This window comes from Helianthus annuus, chromosome 12, assembly GCF_002127325.2.
Source record: "Helianthus annuus cultivar XRQ/B chromosome 12, HanXRQr2.0-SUNRISE, whole genome shotgun sequence".
Taxonomy (NCBI): domain Eukaryota; kingdom Viridiplantae; phylum Streptophyta; class Magnoliopsida; order Asterales; family Asteraceae; genus Helianthus; species Helianthus annuus.
Window position 1 is genome coordinate 37,864,821 of NC_035444.2, and position 11,822 is coordinate 37,876,642.

At 36.1% G+C, this 11,822-nt stretch overlaps 2 protein-coding genes across 6 annotated transcripts; both read right to left on the bottom strand.

The window, feature by feature from the left end:
* Positions 1-880: 880 nt before the first annotated feature.
* Positions 881-1,483, bottom strand: LOC118484875. The gene is made up of 2 exons (XM_035980930.1): positions 1,296-1,483; positions 881-1,226 (listed from the first exon to the last, which is right to left on the bottom strand). Exons 1-2 carry the CDS (start codon positions 1,424-1,426, stop codon positions 941-943), a joined length of 417 nt encoding a protein of 138 aa, XP_035836823.1. The 5' UTR covers positions 1,427-1,483; the 3' UTR covers positions 881-940.
* Positions 1,484-5,279: 3,796 nt separating this feature from the next.
* On the bottom strand, positions 5,280-8,514 carry LOC110894681 (heterogeneous nuclear ribonucleoprotein 87F). Of its 5 annotated transcripts, none has more exons than XM_035980931.1 (10): positions 8,357-8,514; positions 7,801-7,923; positions 7,385-7,465; positions 7,200-7,288; positions 7,037-7,111; positions 6,839-6,900; positions 6,696-6,764; positions 5,759-6,160; positions 5,557-5,660; positions 5,280-5,473 (listed from the first exon to the last, which is right to left on the bottom strand). In XM_035980931.1, exons 2-9 carry the CDS (start codon positions 7,921-7,923, stop codon positions 5,569-5,571), a joined length of 993 nt encoding a protein of 330 aa, XP_035836824.1. In that variant the 5' UTR covers positions 8,357-8,514; the 3' UTR covers positions 5,280-5,473; positions 5,557-5,568. The 5 variants fall into 5 exon arrangements, with proteins under 5 accessions (XP_035836824.1, XP_021997598.1, XP_021997597.1 ...); XM_022141906.2 differs by having other exon boundaries at positions 5,280-5,476; positions 5,561-5,660; positions 5,759-6,163; XM_022141905.2 differs by having other exon boundaries at positions 5,759-6,163.
* Between the last annotated feature and the right edge of the window lie 3,308 nt (positions 8,515-11,822).

Genomic DNA, 11,822 nt, shown 5'->3' on the forward strand with positions numbered 1-11,822 from the left:
CCTCAAAATGGTGATGTTCCACCTTGGTTTACCATGGTAAATCAGTGGAAACAATCCTAGAGGTGTTCCAAGCTTTATAGAGGAAGAAATGGTGAAGAAAATATGAACTCACTTTTAGCACTAGAAGAAATATGCCTTGTTCTTGATTTCCAGCAGATTTTGGGAGTGTTTTGATAGTTTAAATGTGTTTGGAAAGTGCAAATGAGGGTTAGGAAGGTTGTTTATATAGTTCATGAGTTAGGTTTAGTGTTAAATGTGGTTTAAAGACAATTAGGTGAGAACATTAGGTGAGAAATAGGCCAATTCGCGTGCATTAAGAGGCTTACTGCGGATCGAACCCCTTCGCGGGTCGCGGAGATGGTGAGGGGTATGTGCTGCGTGCCACGGCGCATGACTATCCGGGCAAACTTTCATTTTTTACAATTTAAGTCCCTGAAGTTTGATATTTAATATATATTAAGCTATAACTTGAATATTTGGCAATATATTAAGTATAAAACATGTTTAAAACAATAAATCAAGTATCGTGAATGCACATATAAGTATTTTAACCTAAAATAAGAATCGAATTGTAAGTAAACTCTTATTTAAACGACCGATTGGACGAATAACAAGTATGTATAAAATATGAATTTCTTTATGATCAAGGTCTCAAATTACGAAGCTGGAAGTGGAATACAAATACGATACGGATATAAGTTTCCAAAAATAAGAATATTAAAAATCTTTCTAAATAAGGAAAGTTCCAAAAAGCGAGGCCTTACACACGTCTCCCCCCATATAAGACAAAACATATAAAACAGATCCCCCTGATTGCACCACTTGCGACTCTCCTTGCGCGGTGCAATAGATGTGGCAATAAGCATGTGCAGGTAACGGAACAAAGGGTCTCTGATATGTGAAACCCTTGACTTCGAGCGACCAAAGCAACCCCAACCAATCAATTTCCAGAACTTGACAAGTGTCGATCGAGGTAACACATGGACGCCCTCGGTGTAGAGGGGGTATTTGTCTCCTCCAACGTATAAATGTCGTTGTGCATGGCAAACTCTCTCAATGACATCTCATGCCACTCACCCCCTAAACGAAAACTAACCTCGACCCACGAATCTTGGGGTTCGTCAAGCTCCTCTGGCTGGTCTGTAGGCATGGGAGTGAACTCGAACGATGCCAAGAACTTGCACACCATGACCCGATACGAAGGCAAGTATGCCAGTTGGAACAATCTGTCACACAGTGTGTTTAGTATCCATTTCATATACAAAACAAAGAAAACACAGTAACAAATAGTATACCTGTCCCACAGAGTATCATGTCCAATGTAATCTCGGGCTCTCGTCGCCTCGTCCACCTCCTCTAGAGTCGTCCAATTGATGGCCGCATGGCCGCCGAAACTTTTCACATCTATGAAAAGCCTAGGACCCATCCTCGAACGCTAGATAAGTATTATCTAGCAACGGGCCAACATCTAGGCCACTGCGCCCACGTCCCCTACCACCAGCCCATGCCCCAGCCCCCGCATGTCCTCCACCACCTTGCCTCAGCCCTCCACCGCCACCTCTACCACGTCCTCTACCTCCGCCTCCACATCCACCTCCACGTCCGCCACCCCGGCCCCGCCCCCGCCGACAACGTCAGCCATATCAATCTCAAAAATATTACAGTTTTTAATATTAAATATAACATTTTTTATTTAATCTTTAAAAAATATAACAGTGTTTAATATTAAATATAAGATTTTTAATTTAATTTTTTTAAAATATAACAATTTTAATATTAAATATAAAATTTTTCATTTAAATTCTTTAAAATATAACAATTTTTAGTATATTTTTTTAAAAAGTAACAATATTTTTTAATTTTTAATATTAAATATAACCTTTTTATTAAATATTTTTTTAAATATAACAATTTTTAATATTTTAAAAAAAATTACAATAATTTTTTATTTTTAATATTAATATAACATTTTTAATTTATTTTTTTAAAATATAACAACAATTTCTAGTTAAAAATATAACATTTTTTCAAAGAAAATAAGATTTTAAACATATTTTTTACTTTTAAAAACAGAAAAGGGAAAAAATAAGCATTTTTGGTAAAACCCCAAAAGTTTAAAAACAATGAACGTTTTTTGAATTAATACGATGCGTATAGGGCCAATACGCATCGTATTAATTCATCGGTCAATGAAAAAACGCCTAAAAACCAGCCAAAACACAATTTTATACAAAAAAAATACAAAACTGAAGACGTATAGATGATGAGGGTTCGGAGATACATACGGTAGATGTCTTTATACTCGAATCCAAACTATATCTTGACTGTATGTTCTTCACCGTATCTGTGTCTATTTGGATCGTATATGATAATAACCCCTTGTTAATCTAGGGGTTATATCGTTTTGCCCTTTAATAGGCATCGTATAGGCATATACCATGCATATTAACCCCATGTTTTTTTTTTTGAAATTTCACGGGGTAATGCTCATCGTAAAAGCCTATAGAATATGTGTATTACCCCCTGAATTTTCAAATGATCCCCTATTTTTTTTTTTTTTTTGAGAAAACAGAGAGGTAATACGCATCGTAAAAGCATATACGACGCGTATTAAGGTGCAGTACGACACAACTTAGGCCTATACGATTGTATTGGCCATAATACCAAAATTATTTGTATCGTCTTTTCCTCGGTTCGACGCATATACATGTCTTATTTTGACGAATATTGGCGTATTTGTCATTTTATGAAGTATATCTTTAATACGCGTCGTTTCGGTGACGTTCAGTTGCGTGTGATTATCGTATTCTATGATTACGTACAATTTTGTTTGGAATCCACTTGTATTGTAAAGTGTCGTATTATATGTATACACGTCTTAGAATATTATTACTTGCATATTTTGACGTATTTTGGCGTATTTTAGCATATTTTTTCGTATTTTGTCGTATTTTAGCATATTTTGACGTACTTTTTTGTATTTTGTCGTATTTTTTTTCCAAATTTTGTCGTATTTTGACGTATTTTTTCGTATTTTGACGTATTTTAGCGTATTTTGACGTATTTTTTCGGTTGGCAGGGCACAACAAACTAAAAAACAACCAACGGGTAAAAGGTAATGGTAAATTTAACGCCGAATAGAAAAAAGTAAATAAATACTTACCTCGTTGAGGTCTGGCAACAACGATTCATTACGATGGGGACGAAAGCCGGACACGACCTCCTCCACGTGATCATCATGTCCTCTCCCATCGTAAGAATCAGGGACAGCAGGCCCCTTCTAATACAAACGGTATGCTAAGTATTTCATAAATAAACCAGTTAAAAAAATGTTATACCACACTGCTTCCCGGAATAAACATGCTCGTGTTTGTGTCAGACGACTCGCCGAAAATGTAATTAAGGTTGAACCAAGACATGGTAGAAGCGAATATAAAGAAAAAATGAAGACAAGGGAATGAATTTTGTGAATCGTCTTCGTCTTCCTCGTTTATAAAGGCCAAGCAGAATGCAAATTTACAGACCAATACGAGTCGTACCCGTATAGGGCTGACGTAATGTTCCTTTCAATCACCTTATGTCACTGTTGAGTGATAGAAAGTAACCTCGTACTTAATAGGAATCGTACAGGCCTATACGATTTGTATAGGGTTTGCATGTGAACCCTATCTATCAGAGTTAGGCAACCTATTACCAATATGCATCTTATAGCCCTATACGATGCGTATTAGAGGAGCGTGTGAAGATAGTGTCAACCTTTGACTGACCTTGGAAATTGAAGTTACCCTAATACGGGTCGTATATACCTATACAACCCGTATTGGTGATGTCGATTTAATTTTGCAAAAGTGTGCCAATAATACGACCCCTTTCAAGATTATATCTAGGCCTGTAAATGAACCGAACGAACACGAACATAGGCATGTTCAAGTTCGTTCATTAACTTTAACCGAACACGAACACGAACATATAATCGAACACATTTATTTGTTCGTGTTTGTTCATTAAGAAATCGGGTATGTTCCTGTTCGTTTATGTTTGTTCATTTAAAGCCTAAACGAAAAGTTCACGAGCATTAACGAACACAAACGAACATAAACAAAAAAAAATAACTGAACATATTTGAATAAACATAAACAAAAATAAATTAACATAATCGAACAAACACAAATGAACATAACTGAACAAATATATACAAACACAATTTAACATTAGTGAACACAAACAAACAAGTCTAATATATTACAGTTCATCCAAAAACACATCTAAATTAGGGTTCATAAATACTAAAATTAAGTATTTTTTATATAAATATTAAGTAAGTGACCAGTTACGATTTAAGAAAAATTTTAAAATTTCATTTTTATTATTAGAAACCTCAATTATTAATTATTTATATTTATATAAGTAGTTAGAAAACCTAATATTTATATAAATATAACTATTTATGTATTTAGTAAAATTTAAACAATCATAAAGAACGTAAATAAACAAATGTTCACGAACATAAATGAACAAACATAAACGAATGTTCACGAACATAAATGAACGAACACAAGGTGTGTTCATGTTCGTTCATTTAATTAAACGAACAAAACTTTTTGTTCGTGTTCGTTCGTGTATTAAATAAACGAACTTCCCGCCGAACAAGTTCACGAACAGTTCATAAATGTTCGATTCGTTTACAGACCTAATTATATCAAACAAAACGGCAAAAATTATCTTTTGTACTTATTTCAATCAAATCAGTTTTCTTTTACAGAATAGTTTTGATGTTAACATATATGTATGTTATGTCTATGCTAACAAGTTTTTCTTGTTTCTTTTTTTGTATCAAATGAAAATGAATATATGGTAAAAATGATTTTGAAAGTAAGATGTAATTCCAAAGAGGCATCAAATGAAAGGGTGCCTTCCTGTAAATTAAAACTGTTTTGGAGGTTTCAAGTACACATTCTAGCACATGCTACTTCCGTACAATTAATGATGATAGTGAGCCATCATGATGGCTCATAGTCATGGCTGACCTGGTGGAAACAAACCAGGTTAAGTAAAGCTCGAGCCATGGCTAACATAAATTTACAACTTTAGGACTCTGGTCTAGCAAGTAGCAGGTGTGTAAAATAATGCATATTGGTTTGTTATGTACGCATTCCGTACAATCGTGTTACAAACCTAGAAAAAAATGTTTCATTTTAGTAGATTTTTTGAAAACTTCGGTTGGTCCAAATTTTCTTGGTTGTGTAAAACAAAAAGGAACACACACTGTTGTAAACATATTTGTCCAATGAAACAAGAACTAACAAAAATGTTCATGAACAACATTGGCAAACATACCACAACAAACAAACCTAATATGAGAACAAAAATTACAATAAAAATTGAAATAATAAAATAAACAGTAAAAACGATCAAAACTCAAAGCCGCTAGTCTACGCTTCTAGTACAAACTGATGTTCCTAAATCGATTTATCTGGAACACAAAAATTAAACAAAACATAAAAGTCGAGCAAGCAGACAACCAAACATTCATCAATATCATATTCATCATCAAACCTGTTTTTTTGTCTAATCACCACCTTCCGCACCCTGGTTCGGCCTGTTTGATCTGAACCCATTACCCCTTCCTCGTGTTCCCCTTCCCCTCCCACGACCACGCCCTACATATCATACACAAACAAATCAACTTTTGACTTTTTACTCGTTAGTCAACCATATATTATTTTTAAACTTGCGGATATTATTAATCAAATGATACCTCGTCCTTGCACGGGAAACTCTTGATTGTAACCTCCGGCATCTTGTTGAGTATCCATATACGAGTCATTATTATAGCCTCCCCTTCCACGTCCACGGAAATTACGGCCCCTACCCCTGGGAGATTCTTGATTATACCCACCAACATCTTGCTGATTATTAATGTAAGGGCCATTATTGTAACCTCCCCTTCCACGGCCACGAAAATTACGACCCCTACCCCTTGGTGATTCTTGATTGTATCCTCCTGTATCTTGCTGATTATCCATATAAGGGGCATTATTGTAATTTCCTCTTCCACGTCCACGGAAGCTGCGGCCTCTTCCACGACCTCTTCCCCTTGGATAACCAGCGGGCCCGTCCCAGCCACCGTCATCATACTCATCTGGTGCATGACCGTTTCCTGCTATTGTAACCAAAACTCAAATCAGTTAACAGAACAAAAAAAAATTATATAAATTATTGAGTAAAATCATTTTTTCGTCCCTGAAGTTTGGCCAGTTTTGCGACTTTCATCCAAACGTTTATTTTTTTGCATTTGGATCCAAAAGGTTTGAATTCTTGCCATTTTCATCCAGCTTGTTAACTCGATCCAACTTTCTCCGTTAAAACAGGGGTATTTTCGTCTTTTTTGTTAACTTAAAGAGCAATTTGGTCTTTTGAATACTTGTACATTATGTTAAATGCTTGTACATAAATTGAAAGACCGAATTGCCCTTTAGTAAAAAAATACGAAAATACCGCTGACTAAACGGAAAAAATTAACGGATTTAACGAGCCATATTAAAAATGGCAAGATTTCAAACCTTTTGGATCCATATGCGAAAAAAAAAACCTTTGCACAAAAGTCACAAAACTGGCCAAACCTCAGAGACGAAAATGGCATTTTACTCGTTACAAGTTATTAAATAGGTGAATAATTGTGAAATTAATGAAACCTGGTGCAGCTCTAGACCTTCCCCTTCCCCTTCCACCACGGCCCCTGCCCCTTGCAGTCGGTGATCCGTCTGCAAATGCAAAAACATATAAATAAAACTAATGCACATCAAGAAATATATATTACAGTTGTGAAGTATAATACCTCCTTCGTATTCAAATTCAGTTGACACCTTCACCTGGTCAGCTGGCAATGGCGGTTGATACCTGCCAACAAATTAACATGGTGAATCTAAAGAAATTTTGCTAATACCACATAAAAGCTATCACAAATAGAGGCTGTTTAAAGTACTGCAATGCTACAGAGATAAGACCGATCATAAACAATGAATATTTGACTCACCCGATAGAAGACGTATTCAACTCCGCCTTGGAAAGGGTTATAGTTATCATTGAAACATGCCTTGTGGTCTCCAGGCTGCAACAAAAAAATAAGCGGACTGATTAGACAAAACGGTAACTTGACAGAAACTAACACACAAAAACAGCTAAAAAGGTCTTCTTACGGAAGTAATCCTTCCTCTAGGGGTTCCCATGTGTCGGTTATGTCTGTGGATCCAATGGATGTAATTTGATGAAGGCCAACAATTCGCCTCTACGGTTCAAATGTACAGTGGCTTTTAATTAGATCATGGAAAATAGCAAGCAAAAACGAAGAACGGTAGGAAATGATAATGTAAATTAGGCAAACCTTTATTAATTCCACAATTGTAACAGTCTTGTTGATGGCTCTACCCATAGCTTTAAACACAATCTCCGATGAGCCTTTTTCCTATAAAGAAAATAGGCAAATTATATATTAGAGCTGACACTTTAATCATTAACAACTAGATTACACTAAAACAGTCAACCTTAAAAACAGTAACCATCACTAATGCGTATTGGTTAACCGTTAACGTATAAGTTTATAAAACTAAAAAGAGATTTTGCTACTAAAGTCAAAGTGTAATCATGTACTTCTCATGAACAATGAGTATTAAACAAGATAAACTTTTACAAGCACATACGCTATGCAACTTGAATAGGAAATATACGTAAACACTAAACTAACAATAAAAATGCTCACTAGACGACCAGTGTTATTAATCGAAAAGCAGAAAAGTTAACCTGAAGCAAAGTCATAGCATATGTGATATAGCTCCTCATCCTCCCCTGGCTAGTAATACGAATCTCATTCTCATCAATCGGTTGCTCTGCTCTAGGTTTCTCGACCTTCTGGTACCGATCCATCTATCAAAACAAAACCAAACAAAAAAAAAAATATTAATTAAAAAAACTAGTCTTCCACAACTTTAGACAGTTATAACCTAAATATAACTTTGAAATAAAACATATAATTAGCTATGAAATTTGATACAACTATAAACAGGCACTAATAAATCTAGAGTTTATTCAACAACAAATTAAGAACAATACAAACACAATCTATCAACTCTATTCCTCAAACTTAGAACATCAAAACCTAGGGTTTCCTCATCACACCACCAAAAACGAACCAAAATACACACAATCAAACCAAAATCTAACAAGTTACATGGCATAATCGCTAATACAGACGCAGACAATATATAATAACGAATCTAATTAGTACAACAAACACAATAAAGCTCGATAATCAGCGTTCATATGTGAAACAGTGGAGAATAGATCGTAAAAATTATACCGTTTGGATAAGACAGTAAGAGCCCTCTTCTTCGGCTTCAATTTGTTCGTTTAAGTCCTAGAAACTGTATGGCTATGGAGTTTTCTGTATTTATTTATGTCATCTGTGCCCTAACTCTTATCTAAATTGTTCAACAGAGGTTTGCTTGTTTTTTTCGTAATTGGGCTGGGCTTTGATTATAATCATGGAAGAGGCCTGTTTCAGAAAGGAAGATGGGTTGAACTCTGGCCCGGTTGTGTAGACCTTTGAATTATTATCCATGGGTTGGAATTTGGTGTGTGAATTTCTGACATGAAAACATCACACGAATCTAACACGAAATTTGCGGGTTGGGTTTAGTATAAACGGGTTTGAACTAGTTTCAAGTTGAATCTGCAAACCTTTCTAGCTAAACGGACCGGGTTTGTGTCAACCGGGTCAGGTTGGTGGGTTGACCCGTTTAACCCACTTATATTATATTTAACCTTGAGTAAAATGCATGGATAGTCCCTGTGGTTTTTTTAAAATAACACCTATAGTTCACAACTTTTGGAAATTACACCGGTGCTCCCTGTGGTTTGACAGTTTGTTACTCGAATAGTCCCTGGAGTGGATGGAGGTTAGTTTTATCAGTTAAGTGGATGTAAAATGACAAAACTACCCTTACTTAAAATTATCTTTTTTTAAAAGTCACCCACTCTCTCTCTCTCTCTCTCTCACTTGACCATTCCAGTTTCCAGCACCACCGCATCGCCGCCACAAACACCAACCATCGATTCCGACACACAGAATCACTATCTCCACTGTGTCTCCCCCTGCCACACCGCCATCACTACCATAGCTCAAACCACAACACAACTCTAATTCAAAACAAACCCCACCACCATGGCTCCTCTCTCTATGCCCCACCTTCATCGTCAATGAGTTCAGATCAGGCCAGCCCGCGCCCTCTCCAAACCAAAGTAATATGTCTCTTTAAGTTAATCTATCTTAGTTTTCTTGTCTAATAAGAAATCGATGGTTGTGGTTTTCAGATTTGATGATAAATGGTGGTGGTTTTTCTTGCCATAAACGTAAGAATTTGAGCAGATTTCAAATATTTGTGTAAACTTTTCTAGATGACCTACATTAAGCTTTAATAAAATAGGTTTTTTAGTGTTGTTTTTTTTATTTAGGAAGTTTCTGATGCTCATTAATGAAGAAAATCATTATAGTGCCACATCAGAACCATCAAGGTTAATTGCAATAGGTGTAGGGAGATGGTTGTGGTGACACTAGTGGGTGGAGCCGTGGAGGACGTTGAATTAAAACTAAGAATATTTTCAAGTCACCTGCGGCGGGGGATTGGTTGCGTTGTCGGAGACTGCAGGCTGTGATGGGGTGTGGTTTGTGGTTGCACTTGCAGATGAAGAAGATGATAGGAGGGGATGGATTGTCTTCGAAATCATGGCGGCGGTAGTGGTGGTGGTGGGTGGTGGTGGCGGATGTGGCTAAGAGAAAGAGAGAGAGAGAGAGTAGAAATGGGGTTGGTTAGGTTATGATTTATGAAGATAAGGATGGTGGGCCCCACTTGATTAAATAAATAATAAAAAGATATATATTTCTTTTAATGTTTAAGTTATTATATTTAATAGTAAGGGTAGTTTTGTTATTTCACATCCACTTAACTAAGAAAACTAACCTCCATTCACTCCAAGAACTATCCGAGTAACAAACTGTCAAACCACAGGGAGCACCGGTGTAATTTCCAAAAGTTGAGGACTATAGGTGTTATTTTACAAAACCACAGGGACTATCTGTGCATTTTACTCTTTAACCTTTTACATATATTTTATATCATAAATTAAATTGGGTGTGTATTTTCTGCTATAATTATAACTTAAAAAGATAAATTCACGGTTTTATAATTAGAATGTAATTATATTATATACATTGGTGTTCTTTTGAAATAAAATCACAATTTTAATATATTAATTTGCAATAAAAAAATCGGGTTGCACAAGTCGTGTTTGGGTTCATATGTATGACACAATTTTCGGGTTCAGGTCATGTTCGGGTCCATCTAAAAATTTTGGGGTCGGTTCTGACCGAACCTGCCAACCCACAAACACGACCCGTTTAGCACCCTTAGATGGAATCAATTCCGGTTTGTGGGCATTGTATAGTGCAAGAAACTATAAAATTTGTATGCTTTGTTTGGTTTTAGAGGTGCATAAATCATGTTTTGGGGTCAGACTGGTTCGGATTAAAACCGTGTTGGGCAAGGTTAAAGAAAGGCAAACTCAATTTACAGATAGGAAAGGATCGATTTTGAACCAGTTTTAAGGTATAGTATAAACTGATTGCAACCCTGTGATTTGGTTCGGATCGGCTCCAAATCGGGTTCTCTTGATCCTGTTTCAAAATCGGAGTCGGCTCCTAAACGGGATTTTTGTGCTTTTGTTTTGTTCCTTTGTGCACTTCTATTTTGTTTTGTTCTTTTAAATGATGATTGTGAATTTATGATAATATAATAATGGAGAGGATCAAATAGGAAGATTGGTTTGGGTAGAAAAGTGTATGAAGTAATAATAGAAGGACATGTGACAAATAACAAAAAAAAACATAGGGAGGGGCATTTTAGCCAATCTCATCTCATCTTCTCTCTTTCTCTTTCTCCGCATTTTATTTAATTTCTCTCTCTATAATCATTATATTATAATCACTATATTATATTGTGATCTTCTTCATCAATCAATGATTCAAATACTAAATCAACGTGTTCTTCAACTATTTTGAAGAAACTAGTTCAACTTCACACAATTTTTTTCACACCCCCAAAATACCACATGCGGGAACCCCCGCGAGACGTGTGACGTACCAGGATCTAGCCACCAATCACATTGAACTCATAACATTATTTCAAATAAAACTTTCATCTATTAAAATAATCGTTACAAAACATTGTTTACATTTCAGCGGAAGCATACTACATTAACCACTCCAGCATCCCAAACAGCAAGTTCCATAACCACTCCAGCAACCCAAACAGCAAGTTCCAACGACGTGTACCTACAAGCCTGCAAACATGCAGAAAAGTGTATCAGACAACGCTGGTGAGTTCACAGTTTGTTTAACCGTTTGTTACCATGAATTGACTTATGTTATGTTGATAATAACTCGATACCGCAGACGACCCTTTTTGCCCTTCTCCAATGTTCTATCAAACATTGGTCATGATTTTAAAGTTATTAGTTCACGCCCGTCCTATCCAGGTACGTCGTGAGGGTGCCAAACCTAATAGCGCTATCAACTAATAACCCCGTTGCCCTACAAGCAACTAACCTGGTAGTAAGATGGGACTTAAGTGATAGAAAGTGAGTGTATTATCCAACATCAACATTTACTGAAAACTGCCTCATATCCCCTACAAGGATATGGGTTTGTGAAAACCGCCTCACATCCCCTACAAGGATGTGGGTTTATGAAAATCCGTTTATTTGTTTGT